General features: G+C 47.7%; 1 protein-coding gene and 1 long non-coding RNA gene across 2 annotated transcripts in view; both read right to left on the bottom strand.

Moving 5' to 3' along the window:
- kif1ca (kinesin family member 1C, a) overlaps positions 1–18,083 on the bottom strand; it is a 134,924-nt gene that overhangs the window by 77,235 nt on the left and 39,606 nt on the right. Inside the window, 9 exon segments of the mRNA XM_031791496.1 lie at positions 520–598; positions 1,442–1,664; positions 6,442–6,553; positions 10,590–10,768; positions 10,881–10,946; positions 15,018–15,059; positions 15,062–15,084; positions 15,817–15,931; positions 16,032–16,108. Coding sequence (XP_031647356.1) covers positions 520–598; positions 1,442–1,664; positions 6,442–6,553; positions 10,590–10,768; positions 10,881–10,946; positions 15,018–15,059; positions 15,062–15,084; positions 15,817–15,931; positions 16,032–16,108 — 916 coding nt within the window.
- On the bottom strand, positions 16,353–18,078 carry LOC116353893 (uncharacterized). The gene is made up of 3 exons (XR_004203252.1): positions 18,044–18,078; positions 16,658–16,678; positions 16,353–16,429 (listed from the first exon to the last, which is right to left on the bottom strand). It is a non-coding gene; the product is annotated as an uncharacterized LOC116353893 (long non-coding RNA).

The raw sequence follows: 18,083 nt of genomic DNA, 5'->3' as shown, positions 1-18,083 counted from the left end.
GACAAGACACGTGGAGACCGACAGACAGGCACGTGGAGACCGACAGACAAGACACGTAGAGACCGACAGACAAGACACGTAGAGACTGACAGACAAGACACGTGGAGACCGAGAGACAAGACAAGTGGAGACCGACAGTCAAGACACGTGGAGACAAACAGACACGCGGAGTCCGACAGACAGGCACGTGGAGACCGAGAAGCAAGACACGTGGAGACCGACAGACAGGCACGTGGAGACTGATAGACAGACACATGGAGACTGATAGACAGACACATGGAGACTGATAGACAGACACATGGAGACTGATAGACAGACACATGGAGACTGATAGACAGACACATGGAGACTGATAGACAGACACATGGAGACTGATAGACAGACACATGGAGACTGATAGACAGACACATGGAGACTGATAGACAGACACATGGAGACTGATAGACAGACACATGGAGACTGATGTGGAGGGTTGAATGGATAGAGACAGAGAGGGAGAGAGAGGAGATGTTTACCTACCTGAGTGTACTGAGTGTTTCTTCATAGTTAATGTCTGCTGGACTGAGAGCTGCTATCATCGCTGTCCTGGAGTTACCACCTGACACAGAGAGACAGGTTAATATATCACATAGACCTCCCCTCCATCCATCCTCTGTCCTGGAGTTACCACCTGACACAGAGAGACAGGTTAATATATCACATAGACCTTCCCTCCATCCATCCTCTGTCCTGGAGTTACCACCTGACACAGAGAGACAGGTTAATATATCACATAGACCTTCCCTCCATCCATCCTCTGTCCTGGAGTTACCACCTGACACAGAGAGACAGGTTAATATATCACATAGACCTTCCCTCCATCCATCCTCTGTCCTGGAGTTACCACCTGACACAGAGAGACAGGTTAATATATCACATAGACCTTCCCTCCATCCATCCTCTGTCCTGGAGTTACCACCTGACACAGAGAGACAGGTTAATATATCACATAGACCTCCCCTCCATCCATCCTCTGTCCTAAAGTTACCACCTGACACAGAAAGACAGGTTAATATATCACATAGACCTTCCCTCCATCCATCCTCTGTCCTGGAGTTACCACCTGACACAGAGAGACAGGTTAATATATCACATAGACCTCCCCTCCATCCATCCTCTGTCCTAAAGTTACCACCTGACACAGAGAGAGAGGTTTATATATCACATAGACCTTCCCTCCATCCATCCTCTGTCCTGGAGTTACCACCTGACACAGAGAGAGAGGTTTATATATCACATAGACCTACTTCACTCTCTCCATCTAGCTCCTCTCCCTCCTCTCCCTCCATCCCTCCCAAGGGAGCTGTTCATAACACACTGTTCAATGTGTTTGTGACAGTTTCCCAGTGTAAAACAAACAGATGCTTAATAAGTTGTGTGAAATGTCTAGCAGGACTCTCACCCAGGTTCTCTTTCAGGAGCCAGGTGAGGACCGAGTCTCTGTAGGGGATGAAGTCGGACTTCCTCTTCTTACTGTTCTGCATTTCAGCCAGAGCAGAGATGACCTTCCCCAGGGTGGTGAGAGACTTGTTGATATTAGCTCCTTCCTTCAACCTCAAACCCTTTGCCCCCGACGAGTCAGCTCTCTCACTACCAGCTAGGTCCACCAGACTGACCTTACTGACCTGGAGAGAATAACATGGTTAATACCTAACCCCTGACCTCTAGGTCCACCAGACTGACTTTACTGACAGATTGGGAATTTAGCCAGGACACCGGGGTTAACACCCCTACTCTTACGATAAGTGCCATGGGATCTTTAATGACCTCAGAGAGTCAGGACACCCGTGTAACGCCCCATCCGAAAGACGGCACCCTACACAGGGCAGTGTCCCCAATCACTGCCCTGGGGCATTGGGATATTATTTAGACCAGAGGAAAGAGTGCCTCCTATTGGCCCTCCAACACCACTTCCAGCAGCATCTGGTCTCCCATCCAGGGACTGACCAGGACCAACCCTGCTTAGCTTCAGAAGCAAGCCAGCAGTGGTATGCAGGGTGATATGCTGGTTAGTATACAGTGTGGTATGCAGGGTGATATGCTGGGTAGTATACAGTGTGGTATGCAGGGTGATATGCTGGGTAGTATACAGTGTGGTATGCAGGGTGATATGCTGGGTAGTATACAGTGTGGTATGCAGGGTGATATGCTGGGTAGTATACAGTGTGGTATGCAGGGTGATATGCTGGGTAGTATACAGTGTGGTATGCAGGGTGATATGCTGGGTAGTATACAGTGTGGTATGCAGGGTGATATGCTGGGGTAGTATACAGTGTGGTATGCAGGGTGATATGCTGGGTAGTATACAGTGTGGTATGCAGGGTGATATGCTGGGTAGTATACCGTGTGGTATGCAGGGTGATATGCTGGGTAGTATACCGTGTGGTATGCAGGGTGATATGCTGGGTAGTATACAGTGTGGTATGCAGGGTGATATGCTGGGTAGTATACAGTGTGGTATGCAGGGTGATATGCTGGGTAGTATACAGTGTGGTATGCAGGGTGATATGCTGGGTAGTATACAGTGTGGTATGCAGGGTGCTATGCTGGGTAGTATACAGTGTGGTATGCAGGGTGATATGCTGGGTAGTATACAGTGTGGTATGCAGGGTGATATGCTGGGTAGTATACAGTGTGGTATGCAGGGTGATATGCTGGGTAGTATACAGTGTGGTATGCAGGGTGGTATGCTGGGTAGTATACAGTGTGGTATGCAGGGTGATATGCTGGGTAGTATACAGTGTGGTATGCAGGGTGATATGCTGGGTAGTATACAGTGTGGTATGCAGGGTGATATGCTGGGTAGTATACAGTGTGGTATGCAGGGTGATATGCTGGGTAGTATACAGTGTGGTATGCAGGGTGATATGCTGGGTAGTATACAGTGTGGTATGCAGGGTGATATGCTGGGTAGTATACAGTGTGGTATGCAGGGTGATATGCTGGGTAGTATACAGTGTGGTATGCAGGGTGAAATGCTGGGTAGTATACAGTGTGGTATGCAGGGTGATATGCTGGGTAGTATACAGTGTGGTTTGCAGGGTGATATGCTGGGTAGTATACAGTGTGGTATGCAGGGTGATATGCTGGGTAGTATACAGTGTGGTATGCAGGGTGATATGCTGGGTAGTATACAGTGTGGTATGCAGGGTGATATGCTGGGTAGTATACAGTGTGGTATGCAGGGTGATATGCTGGGTAGTATACAGTGTGGTATGCAGGGTGATATGCTGGGTAGTATAAAGTGTGGTATGCAGTGTGATATGCTGGGTAGTATACAGTGTGGTATGCAGGGTGATATGCTGGGTAGTATACAGTGTGGTATGCAGGGTGATATGCTGGGTAGTATACAGTGTGGTATGCAGGGTGATATGCTGGGTAGTATACAGTGTGGTATGCAGGGTGATATGCTGGGTAGTATACAGTGTGGTATGCAGGGTGATATGCTGGGTAGTATACAGTGTGGTATGCAGGGTGATATGCTGGGTAGTATACAGTGTGGTATGCAGGGTGATATGCTGGGTAGTATACAGTGTGGTATGCAGGGTGATATGCTGGGTAGTATACAGTGTGGTATGCAGGGTGATATGCTGGGTAGTATACAGTGTGGTATGCAGGGTGATATGCTGGGTAGTATACAGTGTGGTATGCAGGGTGATATGCTGGGTAGTATAAAGTGTGGTATGCAGTGTGATATGCTGGGTAGTATACAGTGTGGTATGCAGGGTGATATGCTGGGTAGTATACAGTGTGGTATGCAGGGTGATATGCTGGGTAGTATACAGTGTGGTATGCAGGGTGATATGCTGGGTAGTATACAGTGTGGTATGCAGGGTGATATGCTGGGTAGTATACAGTGTGGTATGCAGGGTGATATGCTGGGTAGTATACAGTGTGGTATGCAGGGTGATATGCTGGGTAGTATACAGTGTGGTATGCAGGGTGATATGCTGGGTAGTATACAGTGTGGTATGCAGGGTGATATGCTGGGTAGTATACAGTGTGGTATGCAGGGTGATATGCTGCTGGCTATAATGTGATTAGCGTAATATTAGATTAGTCTCCATTTAAAGAACAGAAAAGCATCTATTTCCCATAAGACACGTGTCATGGATCTGTCTCTCTCTCCAACAGGAAATCGCCCTGGTCTGAGTGTGACAGTGATGTTGCAGCAGGCTACCTCATCACCAGAGTTACAGTACATTTATACCAGCCCCCCCCCTCCTCATCACCAGAGTTACAGTACATTCATACCAGCCCCCCCCCTCCTCATCACCAGAGTTACAGTACATTCATACCAGCCCCCCCCCTCCTCATCACCAGAGTTACAGTACATTCATACCAGCCCTCCCCCTCCTCATCACCAGAGTTACAGTACATTCATACCAGCCCCCCCCCTCCTCATCACCAGAGTTACAGTACATTCATACCAGCCCCCCCCCTCCTCATCACCAGAGTTACAGTACATTCATACCAGCCCCCCCCCTCCTCATCACCAGAGTTACAGTACATTCATACCAGCCCCCCCCCCTCCTCCTCCTCATCACCAGAGTTACAGTACATTCATACCAGCCCCCCCTCCCTCCTCATCACCAGAGTTACAGTACATTCATACCAGCCCCCCCCCTCCTCATCACCAGAGTTACAGTACATTCATACCAGCCCCCCCCCTCCTCCTCATCATCACCAGAGTTACAGTACATTCATACCAGCCCCCCCTCCCTCCTCATCACCAGAGTTACAGTACATTCATACCAGCCCCCCCCTCCTCATCACCAGAGTTACAGTACATTCATACCAGCCCCCCCCCCCTCCTCATCACCAGAGTTACAGTACATTCACACCAGCCCCCTCCTCCTCCTCATCACCAGAGTTACAGTACATTCATACCAGCCCCCCCCCCTCATCACCAGAGTTACAGTACATTCATACCAGCCCCCCCCCTCCTCATCACCAGAGTTACAGTACATTCATACCAGCCCTCCTCATCACCAGAGTTACAGTACATTCATACCAGCCCTCCCCCTCCTCATCACCAGAGTTACAGTACATTCATACCAGCCCCCCCCCCCTCCTCATCACCAGAGTTACAGTACATTCATACCAGCCCCCCCCCCTCCTCCTCATCACCAGAGTTACAGTACATTCATACCAGCCCCCCCCCCTCCTCATCACCAGAGTTACAGTACATTCATACCAGCCCCCCCCTCCTCATCACCAGAGTTACAGTACATTCATACCAGCCCTCCCCCTCCTCATCACCAGAGTTACAGTACATTCATACCAGCCCCCCCCCTCCTCATCACCAGAGTTACAGTACATTCATACCAGCCCCCTCCCCCTCCTCATCACCAGAGTTACAGTACATTCATACCAGCCCCCCCCCCTCCTCCTCATCACCAGAGTTACAGTACATTCATACCAGCCCCCCCCCTCCCCCTCCTCATCACCAGAGTTACAGTACATTCATACCAGCCCCCTCCCCCTCCTCATCACCAGAGTTACAGTACATTCATACCAGCCCCCCCCCTCCTCCTCATCACCAGAGTTACAGTACATTCATACCAGCCCCCCCCTCCTCCTCATCACCAGAGTTACAGTACATTCATACCAGCCCCCCCCTCCCCCTCCTCATCACCAGAGTTACAGTACATTCATACCAGCCCCCCCCCTCCTCATCACCAGAGTTACAGTACATTCATACCAGCCCCCCCCCTCCTCCTCATCATCACCAGAGTTACAGTACATTCATACCAGCCCCCCCCTCCACTTCCTCATCACCAGAGTTACAGTACATTCATACCAGCCCCCCCCCTCCCCCTCCTCATCACCAGAGTTACAGTACATTCATACCAGCCCCCCCCCTCCCCCTCCTCATCACCAGAGTTACAGTACATTCATACCAGCCCCCCCCTCCTCATCACCAGAGTTACAGTACATTCATACCAGCCCCCCCTCCCTCCTCCTCACCAGAGAGTAAGTCAACCTCCTCTCCACCTCACATTCATACCAGCCCCCCCTCCCTCCTCCTCACCAGAGAGTAAGTCTACCTCTTCTCCACCTCACATTCATACCAGCCCCCCCTCCCTCCTCCTCACCAGAGAGTAAGTCTACCTCTCCTCCACCTCACATTCATACTAGCCCCCCCCCTCCTCATCACCAGAGAGTAAGTCTACCTCTCCTCCACCTCACATTCATACTAGCCCCCCCCTCCTCATCACCAGAGAGTTAGTCTGACTCTCCTCCACTTCACATTCCTACCAGCCCCCCCCCCTCCCTACTACCTTCTCTGTGTCCAGGGAGATGGTGGTCTCTTTGTTTCACACCAACACCTAAACACACCTAACACACCCTGTCTGTCTGACAAACAATAATGGATTATTATTGTGTGTTTACTCGTACCTTCTCAGTGTCCAGGCTGGTGAGTTGGTCTCTTCGTTTCTGTGTGAACACGATGGTGAAGACGGCGTGGGAACGACTAGACGTCTCATTCATATTTGTTGCCGCCACCGTCCTGAAATCAATACCAATCAATCAGTATATCAATCAACAAGTAATCCCTCAATGCACACACACACACCCCACCGTCCTGAAATCAATAACACAATGAGTCAATCAGTCAACTAGATAATATACCAATCAGTCAACTAGTTAATATACCAATCAGTCAACTAGATAATATACCAATCAGTCAGTCAACTAGTTTAAATATCAATCAGTCAACTAGTTCATATACCAATCAGTCAGTCAACTAGTTAATATACCAATCAGTCAACTAGATAATATACCAATCAGTCAACTAGATAATATACCAATCAGTCAACTAGATAATATACCAATCAGTCAACTAGATAATATACCAATCAGTCAACTAGATAATATACCAATCAGTCAACTAGTTAATATACCAATCAGTCAGGCAACTAGTTTATATATCAATCAGTCAACTAGATAATATACCAATCAGTCAGGCAACTTGTTTACATATCAATCAGTCAACTAGTTAATATACCAATCAGTCAGGCAACGTGTTTACATATCAATCAGTCAACTAGTTTATATATCAATCAGTCAGGCAACGTGTTTACATATCAATCAGTCAACTAGTTTATATATCAATCAGTCAACTAGTTTATATATCAATCAGTCAACTAGTTTATATATCAATCAGTCAACTAGTTTATATATCAATCAGTCAACTAGTTAATATACCAATCAGTCAGGCAACGTGTTTACATATCAATCAGTCAACTAGTTTATATATCAATCAGTCAACTAGTTTATATATCAATCAGTCAACTAGTTTATATATCAATCAGTCAACTAGTTTATATATCAATCAGTCAACTAGTTTATATATCAATCAGTCAACTAGTTAATATACCAATCAGTCAGGCAACTTGTTTACATATCAATCAGTCAACTAGTTTACATATCAATCAGTCAACTAGTTAATATACCAATCAGCCAGTCAACTAGTTTAAATATCAGTCAGTCAACTAATTAATATTCCAATCAGTCAACTAGTGTATATATCAATCAGTCAACTAGATAATATACCAATCAGTCAGTCAACTAGTTAATATACCGATCAGTCAGTCAACTAGTTAATATACCAATCAGTCAGTCAACTAGTGTATATATAAATCAGTCAACTAGTTAATATACCAATCAGTCATGCAACTAGTTTATATATCAATCAGTCAACTAGTTTATATATCAGTCAGTCAACTAGTTTATATATCAATCAGTCATCTAGTTAAATTACAAATCAGTCAGTCAACTAGTTTATATATCAATCAGTCAGGCAACTAGTTTATATATCAATCAGTCAGGCAACTAGTTTATATATCAATCAGTCATCTAGTTAAATTACAAATCAGTCAGTCAACTAGTTTATATATCAATCAGTCAACTAGTTAATATACCAATCAGTCAGTCAACTAGTGTATATATCAATCAGTCAACTAGTTAATATACCAATCAGTCAGGCAACTAGTTTATATATAAATCAGTCAACTAGTTTATATATCAGTCAGTCAACTAGTTTATAGATCAATCAGTCATCTAGTTAAATTACAAATCAGTCAGTCAACTAGTTTATATATCAATCAGTCAACTAGTTAATATACCAATCAGTCAGTCAACTAGTGTATATATCAATCAGTCAACTAGTTAATATACCAATCAGTCAGTCAACTAGTGTATATATCAATCAGTCATCTAGTTAAATTACAAATCAGTCAGTCAACTAGTTTATATATCAATCAGTCAACTAGTTTACATATCAATCAGTCAACTAGTTTATATATCAATCAGTCAACTAGTTTATATATCAATTAGTCAACTAGTTTATATATCAATTAGTCAACTTGTTTATATATCAATCAGTCAACTAGTTAATATACCAATCAGTCAGTCAACTAGTTTATATATCATTCAGTCAACTTGTTTATATATCAGTCAGTCAATTAGTTAATATATCAATCAGAAAACTAGTTAATATACCAATCAGTAAACTAGTTAATATACCAATCAGTCAGTCAACTAGTTTATACATCAAACAGTCAGTTAACTAGTTTAAACACCAATCAGTCAAATAGTTAATATACCAATCAGTCAGTCAACTAGTTAATATATCAATCAGTCAGTCAACTAGTTAATATACCAATCAGTCAGTCAACTAGTTAATATACCAATCAGTCAGTCAACTAGTTAATATATCAATCAGTCAGTCAACTAGTTAATATACCAATCAGTCAGTCAACTAGTTAATATACCAATCAGTCAGTCAACTAGTTAATATATCAATCAGTCAGTCAACTAGTTAATATATCAATCAGTCAGTCAACTAGTTAATATACCAATCAGTCAACTAGTTAATATACCAATCAGTCAGTCAACTAATTAATATACCAATCAGTCAGTCAACTAATTAATATACCAATCAGTGAGTCAACTAGTTAATATACAGTGGGGCAAAAGTATTTAGTCAGCCACCAATTGTGCAAGTTCTCCCACTTAAAAAGATGAGAGAGGCCTGTAATTTTCATCATAGGTACACTACTATGACAGACAAAATGAGAAGAAAAAAATGGTTAATGGTTCCTGTAGTAATAGTATAGTCTATATAGTAATCTGATCTGAGCCAGAATGGTTCCTGTATTAATAGTATAGTCTATATAGTAACCTGATCTGAGCCAGAATGGTTCCTGTTTCTGTAGTAACAGTATAGTATATATAGTAACCTGATCTGAGCCAGAATGGTTCCTGTTTCTGTAGTAACAGTATAGTATATATAGTAACCTGATCTGAGCCAGAATGGTTCCTGTTTCTGTAGTAACAGTATAGTATATATAGTAACCTGATCTGAGCCAGAATGGTTCCTGTAGTAATAGTATAGTCTATATAGTAACCTGATCTGAGCCAGAATGGTTCCTGTTTCTGTAGTAACAGTATAGTATATATAGTAACCTGATCTGAGCCAGAATGGTTCCTGTAGTAATAGTATAGTATATATGTCCTGTCCCCACCCCGTTCCCTACACACCATGTCCTGTCCCCCACCCCGTTCTCTACACACCATGTCCTGTCCCCCACCCCTTTCCCTACACACCATGTCCTGTCCCCACCCCCACACCGTTCCCTAAACACCATGTCCTGTCCCCCACCCCGTTCCCTACACACCATGTCCTGTCCTATAGCCCGTTCCCTACACACCATGTCCTGTCCCCCACACCGTTCTCTACACACCATTTTCTGTCCCCCACACCGTTCTCTACACACCATGTCCTGTCCCCCACACAGTTCCCTACACACCATGTCCTGTCCCCCACACCGTTCCCTACACACCATGTCCTGTCCCCCACCCCCACACCGTTCCCTACACACCATGTCCTGTCCTACAGCCCGTTCCCTACACACCATGTCCTGTCCCCCACCCCGTTCCCTACACACCATGTCCTGTCCCCCACACCGTTCCCTACACACCATGTCCTGTCCCCCACCCCCACACCGTTCCCTACACACCATGTCCTGTCCTACAGCCCGTTCCCTACACACCATGTCCTGTCCCCCACCCCCACACCGTTCCTTACACACCATGTCCTGTCCCCCACCCCCACACCGTTCCCTACACACCATGTCCTGTCCTACAGCCCGTTCCCTACACACCATGTTCTGTCCCCCACCCCCACACCGTTCCCTACACACCATGTCCTGTCCCCCACACCGTTCCCTACACACCATGTCCTGTCCCCCACCCCCACACCGTTCCCTACACACCATGTCCTGTCCCCCACCCCGTTCCCTACACACCATGTCCTGTCCCCCACACCGTTCCCTACACACCATGTCCTGTCCCCCACCCCCACACCGTTCCCTACACACCATGTCCTCTCCCCCACCCCGTTCCCTACACACCATGTCCTGTCCCCCACCCCGTTCCCTACACACCATGTCCTGTCCCCCACCCCGTTCCCTACACACCATGTCCTGTCCCCCACACCGTTCCATACACACCATGTCCTGTCCCCCATCACGTTCCCTCACCTAGCTTTGTTTCCACAGTCCATTAGGTCCTGAATGTCATTGTATCCGGTCACAGCCAGTTTAGACAGATCTTCAACGTACGGTCCCATTATAGGGTGCTCCCTAACACGGAGTGTACCCTTCGACTTAGGGTTCAACAGGTCACGCACCCTCTCACAGTAGATCTCCATGTAGGACACCTGTAATAGAGAACAGACTAGTGAAGGGTGGAAGGGTAGAAGAGAAGGTCACTAAAGGGCCAAGGAAAGGAAGGAAGGAAGGGAGTCTAGAAGTGTGTGTGGCTCCACATACCTCCACTGAGAAGGAGAGATCAGGATCTGTGTTTCCAACTGTCCTCTTAAACAAATCCTCACACAGCTGGAGAGAGAGCGGGATGGGGAGGGAGATGGAAAGAGAGAGGGGGGGGTGGAGAGAGAGAGGGGTGGGGAGGGAGATGGAAAGAGAGAGGGGGGGTGGAGAGAGAGAGGGGTAGGGAGGGAGATGGAAAGAGAGAGGGGGGGGTGGAGAGAGAGAGGGGTGGGGAGGGAGATGAAGAGAGGGGGGTGGGGAGAGAGATGGAGAGAGAGAGAGGGGGGATGGAGAGAGAGAGGGGGGGAGGAGAGAGAGCGGGATGGGGAGGGAGATGGAAAGAGAGAGGGGGGGGTGGAGAGAGAGAGGGGTGGGGAGGGAGATGAAGAGAGGGGGGTGGGGAGAGAGATGGAGAGAGAGAGAGGGGGGGATGGAGAGAGAGAGGGGGCGATGGGGAGAGAGATGGAGCGAGAGAGGGGGGGTGGAGAGAGATGGAGAGAGAGGGGGGGATGGGGAGAGAGATGGCGAGAGAGGGGGGGATGGAGATGAAGAGAGGGGGGTGGGGAGAGAGATGGAGAGAGAGGGGGGGGTGGAGAGAGAGAGGGGTGGGGAGGGAGATGGAGAGAGAGAGAGAGGGGGGATGGAGAGAGAGAGGGGGGGATGGGGAGAGAGATGGAGCGAGAGATGGGGGGTGGAGAGAGAGACAGAGAGAGAGGGGGATGGGGAGAGAGATGAAGAGAGTGGGATGGGAGAGAGACAGAGAGAGAGGGGGATGGGGAGAGAGATGAAGAGAGCGGGATGGGAGAGAGACAGAGAGAGAGGGGGATGGGGAGAGAGATGAAGAGAGCGGGATGGGAGAGAGACAGAGAGAGAGGGGGATGGGGAGAGAGATGAAGAGAGTGGGATGGGAGAGAGACAGAGAGAGAGGGGGATGGGGAGAGAGACGAAGAGAGCGGGATGGGAGAGAGACAGAGAGAGAGCGGGATGGGGAGAGAGATGAAGAGAGCGGGATGGGAGAGAGACAGAGAGAGAGCGGGATGGGAGAGAGACAGAGAGAGAGGGGGATGGGAGAGAGACAGAGAGAGAGGGGGATGGGAGAGAGATGAAGAGAGTGGGATGGGAGAGAGACAGAGAGAGAGGGGGATGGGGAGAGAGATGAAGAGAGCGGGATGGGAGAGAGACAGAGAGAGAGGGGGATGGGGAGAGAGATGAAGAGAGCGGGATGGGAGAGAGACAGAGAGAGAGGGGGATGGGGAGAGAGATGAAGAGAGCGGGATGGGAGAGAGACAGAGAGAGAGGGGGATGGGGAGAGAGACAGAGAGAGAGCGGGATGGGAGAGAGACAGAGAGAGAGGGGGATGGGGAGAGAGATGAAGAGAGCGGGATGGGAGAGAGACAGAGAGAGAGGGGGATGGAGAGAGACAGAGAGAGAGGGGGATGGGGAGAGAGACAGAGAGAGAGTGGGATGGGAGAGAGACAGAGAGAGAGGGGGATGGGAGAGACAGAGAGAGAGGGGGATGGGAGAGAGACAGAGAGAGAGGGGGATGGGAGAGAGACAGAGAGAGAGGGGATGGGAGAGACAGAGAGAGAGGGGGATGGGAGAGAGACAGAGAGAGAGGGGGATGGGAGAGAGACAGAGAGAGAGGGGGATGGGAGAGAGACAGAGAGAGAGTGGGATGGGAGAGAGACAGAGAGAGAGGGGGATGGGGAGAGAGACAGAGAGAGAGTGGGATGGGAGAGAGACAGAGAGAGAGCGGGATGGGAGAGAGACAGAGAGAGAGGGGGGATGGGGAGAGGAGAGAGAGAGGGGGATGGGAGAGAGAGACAGAGAGAGAGGGGGATGGGGAGAGAGATGAAGAGAGTGGATGGGAGAGAGACAGAGAGAGAGGGGGATGGGGAGAGAGATGAAGAGAGCGGATGGGGAGAGAGACAGAGGAGAGGGGATGGGAGAGAGATGAAGAGAGCGGGATGGGAGAGAGACAGAGAGAGAGGGGGATGGGGAGAGACAGAGAGAGAGGGGATGGGAGAGAGACAGAGAGAGAGCGGATGGGAGAGAGACAGAGAGAGAGTGGGATGGAAGAGAGACAGAGAGAGAGGGGATGGAGAGGAGATGAATGAGAGCGGGATGGGGAAGAGAGACAGAGAGAGAGGGGATGGGGAGAGACAGAGAGAGAGGGGATGGGAGAGAGACAGAGAGGAGAGCGGGATGGGAGAGAGACAGAGAGAGAGGGGATGGGGAGAGAGAGACAGAGAGAGAGGGGGATGGGGGAGAGAGACAGAGAGAGAGGGGGATGGGGAGAGAGAGACAGAGAGAGAGGGGGATGGGGAGAGAGACAGAGAGAGAGGGGGATGGGGAGAGAGACAGAGAGAGAGCGGGATGGGGAGAGCAGGACAGAGAGAGAGGGGGATGGGAGAGAGATGAAGAGAGCGGGATGGGGAGAGAGACAGAGAGAGAGGGGGATGGGGGAGAGAGATGAAGAGAGCGGGATGGGAGAGAGACAGAGAGAGAGGGGATGGGGAGAGAGATGAAGAGAGCGGGATGGAGAGAGACAGAGAGAGAGGGGGATGGGAGAGGAACAGAGAGAGAGGGGGATGGAGAGAGACAGAGAGAGAGGGGGATGGGAGAGACAGAGAGAGAGGGGATGGGAGAGAGACAGAGAGAGAGGGGATGGGGAGAGAGATGAAGAGAGGGGGGATGGGAGAGAGACAGAGAGAGAGGGGGATGGGGAGAGACAGAGAGAGAGGGGGATGGGAGAGAGACAGAGAGAGAGGGGATGGGGAGAGAGACAGAGAGAGAGAGGGGGATTGCGGAGAGAGACAAGAGAGAGGGGGATGGGAGAGAGACAGAGAGAGAGGGGGATGGGAGAGAGACAGAGAGAGAGGGGGGATGGGGAGAGAGACAGAGAGAGAGGGGGATGGGAGAGAGACAGAGAGAGAGGGGGATGGAGAGAGACAGAGATAGGAAGGGGGATGGGGGAGAGACCAGAGAGAGAGGGGGATGGGAGAGAGACAGAGAGAGAGGGGATGGGAGAGAGACAGAGAGAGAGGGGGATGGGAGAGAGACAGATGAGGGATGGGAGAGAGAGAGAGAGAGGGGGATGGGAGAGACAGAGAGAGAGGGGGATGGGAGAGAGACAGAGAGAGAGGGGGATGGGAGAGAGCAGAGAGAGAGGGATGGAGAGAGACAGAGAGAGAGGGGGATGGGAGAGAGACAGAGAGAGAGGGGGATGGGAGAGAGACAGAGAGAGAGGGGGATGGGAGAGAGACAGAGAGAGAGGGGGATGGGGAGAGAGACAGAGAGAGAGGGATGGGAGAGAGACAGAGAGAGGGATGGGAGAGAGACAGGAGAGAGAGGGGGATGGGAGAGAGAAAGAGAGAGAGGGGATGGGAGAGAAGAGACAGAGAGAGAGGGGGATGGGAGCAGACAGACAGAAGAGAGAGGGGATGGGGAGAGACAGAGAGAGAGGGGGATGGGAGAGAGACAGAGAGAGGGGGATGGGGAGAGAGATGAAGAGAGGGGATGGGGAGAGACAGAGAGAGAGGGGGATGGTGGAGAGACAGAGAGAGAGGGGGTGTGGGAGAGACAGAGAGAGAGGGGGATGGGGGAGAGACGAGAGAGAGAGGGGGATGAGGAGAGAGACAGAGAGAGAGGGGATGGGGAGGAGACAGAGAGAGAGGGGATGGGAGAGACAGAGAGAGAGGGGATGGGAGAGAGAGGGGGATGGGAGAAGACAGAGAGAGAGGGGGGATGGAGAGAGAGAGGGGATGGGAGAGAGAGAGAACAGAGAGGGGAGGGGGAAGGGGAGAGACAGAGAGAGAGGGGGGTGGAGAGAGACAGAGAGAGAGGGGGATGGGAGAGAGAGGGGGATGGGAGAGAGACAGAGAGAGAGGGGGATGGAGAGAGAGAGGGGGATGGGAGAGAGGAGGAGAGACGAAGAGAGAGGGGGATGGGAGAGAGAGAGAGAGAGGGGATGGGAGAGAAGAGACAGAGAGCGAGGGGGATGGGAGAGAGACGGGATAACAATATAAATAATTATAATAAAAGTGTTAAATTCAGTTCAGTTTAGCTGTTTAAATGAACATGACTATGAGGTATATCAGAATGATGATATAGATGTGTCAGAGGTCAGGGGTCAGTTACCTGGGGAATGATCCCCTCCTGTCCCTCTTCCTGTCTTCCCCATTCATTGTGTAACTCTTCCCTGCTCCTGCCGCAAACATTAGCCAAACAGGCAGAACAACATTCAATATATCAGGAATTACAATAACAACATTACAAACAGCAGACAACAATCTCAATATATAATGAGTATACAATAAAACATAACAACAGGCAAGAACAACATCTCAATATATCATGAATTACCAATAACAACATAAAAACAGCAGAACATTACATCTCAATATTAAATGAGTAACAATAACAACATAACTAACAGACAGAACAACATTCTCATATATCATGAATTACAATAACAGACATAACAAACAGCAGAACAACATCTCATATATCATGGAATTACAATAACAACATAACAAACAGCAGAACAACATCTCAATATATCATGATTAACAATAACAACATAACAAACAGCAGAACAACATCTCATATATCATGAAATTACAATAACAACATAACAAACAGCAGAACAACATCTCAATATATCATGAATTACAATAACAAATAACAAACAGCAGAACAACATCTCAATATATCATGAGTAACAATAACAATATAACAAACAGCAGAACAACATTCAATATATCATGAGTAGTATCTACAATAGACAGGTCAATATATCATGAGTAGTATCTACAGTATAGTATCTACGGTATAGTATCTACAGTATAGTATCTACAGTATAGTATCTACGGTATAGTATCTACAGTATAGTATCTACAGTATAGTATCTACGGTATAGCTAGATGGGTGAACCAACCGGTCTGTCCGTAGGCGAAGATACAGACATTGTATCCTTCAAAAGCATGAAGCAGCATTTCCTCTCCGATGTCCTTATAGACTTGTCTCTGGGAGGCAAATCTCTCATCCTCCGCCTGGGGAGACAGGACACAACATGGACACACAGTTACCAGATTTACTATGAAGAAGAGAGAAACTGTGGGTCCTTGGGCTCACTGAGAGAGAGAATCTCACCGTAGTGTGTGACCAGTAAGAGTAGTCGAAGGTGAAACTCTTGCCTTCATTCTTGGGCTGTTTGGGGTTGGAGATGCCTGAAGAGGACAGGCAGGCGTTAGTCCACACACACAGTAGTACAGACAGAGACACACACAGTGTTGATAAAGGCCTGGGGGTTAGGGTTGTGTTTCCTGAACAAACACCTAGCTCAGACCCTAACCTCAACACACACCCTCTAACCCCCTAGCTCAGACCTTAACCTCAACACACACCCTCTAACCCCCTAGCTCAGACCCTAACCTCAACACACACCCTCTAACGCCCTAGCTCAGACCCTAACCTCAACATAAACCATAACCCCCTCGCTCAGACCCTAACCTCAACATAAACCATAACCCCCTCGCTCAGACCCTAACCTCAACACACACCCTCTAACGCCCTAGCTCAGACCCTAACCTCAAGATAAACCATAACGCCCTAGCTCAGACCCTAACCTCAAGATAAACCATAACGCCTAGCTCAGACCCTAACCTCAACATAAACCATAACCCCTCGCTCAGACCCTAACCTCAAAACACACCTCTAAAGCTAGCTCAGACCCTAACCTCAAGATAAACCATAACGCCCTAGCTCAGACCCTGAACCTCAACATAAACCATAACCCCCTCGCTCAGACCCNGAGAGACAGAGAGAGAGGGGGATGGGAGAGAGACGGATAACAATATAAATAATTTATAATAAAAGTGTTAAATTCAGTTCAGTTTAGCTGTTTAAATGAACATGACTATGAGGTATATCAGAATGATGATATAGATGTGTCAGAGGTCAGGGGTCAGTTACCTGGGGAATGATCCCCTCCTGTCCCTCTTCCTGTCTTCCCATCATGGTGTAACTCTTCCCTGCTCCTGGAAACATAGCAAACAGCAGAACAACATTCAATATATCATGAATTACAATAACAACATAACAAACAGCAGAACAACATCTCAATATATAATGAGTAACAATAACAACATAACAAACAGCAGAACAACATCTCAATATATCATGAATTACAATAACAACATAACAAACAGCAGAACAACATCTCAATATATAATGAGTAACAATAACAACATAACAAACAGCAGAACAACATCTCAATATATCATGAATTACAATAACAACATAACAAACAGCAGAACAACATCTCAATATATCATGAATTACAATAACAACATAACAAACAGCAGAACAACATCTCAATATATCATGAATTACAATAACAACATAACAAACAGCAGAACAACATCTCAATATATCATGAATTACAATAACAACATAACAAACAGCAGAACAACATCTCAATATATCATGAATTACAATAACAACATAACAAACAGCAGAACAACATCTCAATATATCATGAGTAACAATAACAATATAACAAACAGCAGAACAACATTCAATATATCATGAGTAGTATCTACAATAGACAGGTCAATATATCATGAGTAGTATCTACAGTATAGTATCTACGGTATAGTATCTACAGTATAGTATCTACAGTATAGTATCTACGGTATAGTATCTACAGTATAGTATCTACAGTATAGTATCTACGGTATAGCTAGATGGTGAACCAACCGGTCTGTCCGTAGGCGAAGATACAGACATTGTATCCTTCAAAAGCATGAAGCAGCATTTCCTCTCCGATGTCCTTATAGACTTGTCTCTGGGAGGCAAATCTCTCATCCTCCGCCTGGGGAGACAGGACACAACATGGACACACAGTTACCAGATTTACTATGAAGAAGACGGAAACTGTGGGTCCTTGGGCTCACTGAGAGAGAGAATCTCACCGTAGTGTGTGACCAGTAAGAGAGTAGTCGAAGGTGTGAAACTCTTGCCTTCATTCTTGGGCTGTTTGGGGTTGGAGATGCCTGAAGAGGACAGGCAGGCGTTAGTCCACACACACAGTAGTACAGACAGAGACACACACAGTGTTGATAAAGGCCTGGGGGTTAGGGTTGTGTTTCCTGAACAAACACCTAGCTCAGACCCTAACCTCAACACACACCCTCTAACCCC

This window comes from Oncorhynchus kisutch, linkage group LG16 (genome assembly GCF_002021735.2).
Source record: "Oncorhynchus kisutch isolate 150728-3 linkage group LG16, Okis_V2, whole genome shotgun sequence".
NCBI lineage: Eukaryota > Metazoa > Chordata > Actinopteri > Salmoniformes > Salmonidae > Oncorhynchus > Oncorhynchus kisutch.
Note: the sequence above shows the minus strand (reverse complement) of the source record. Positions and strands in the feature narration are given on the sequence as shown.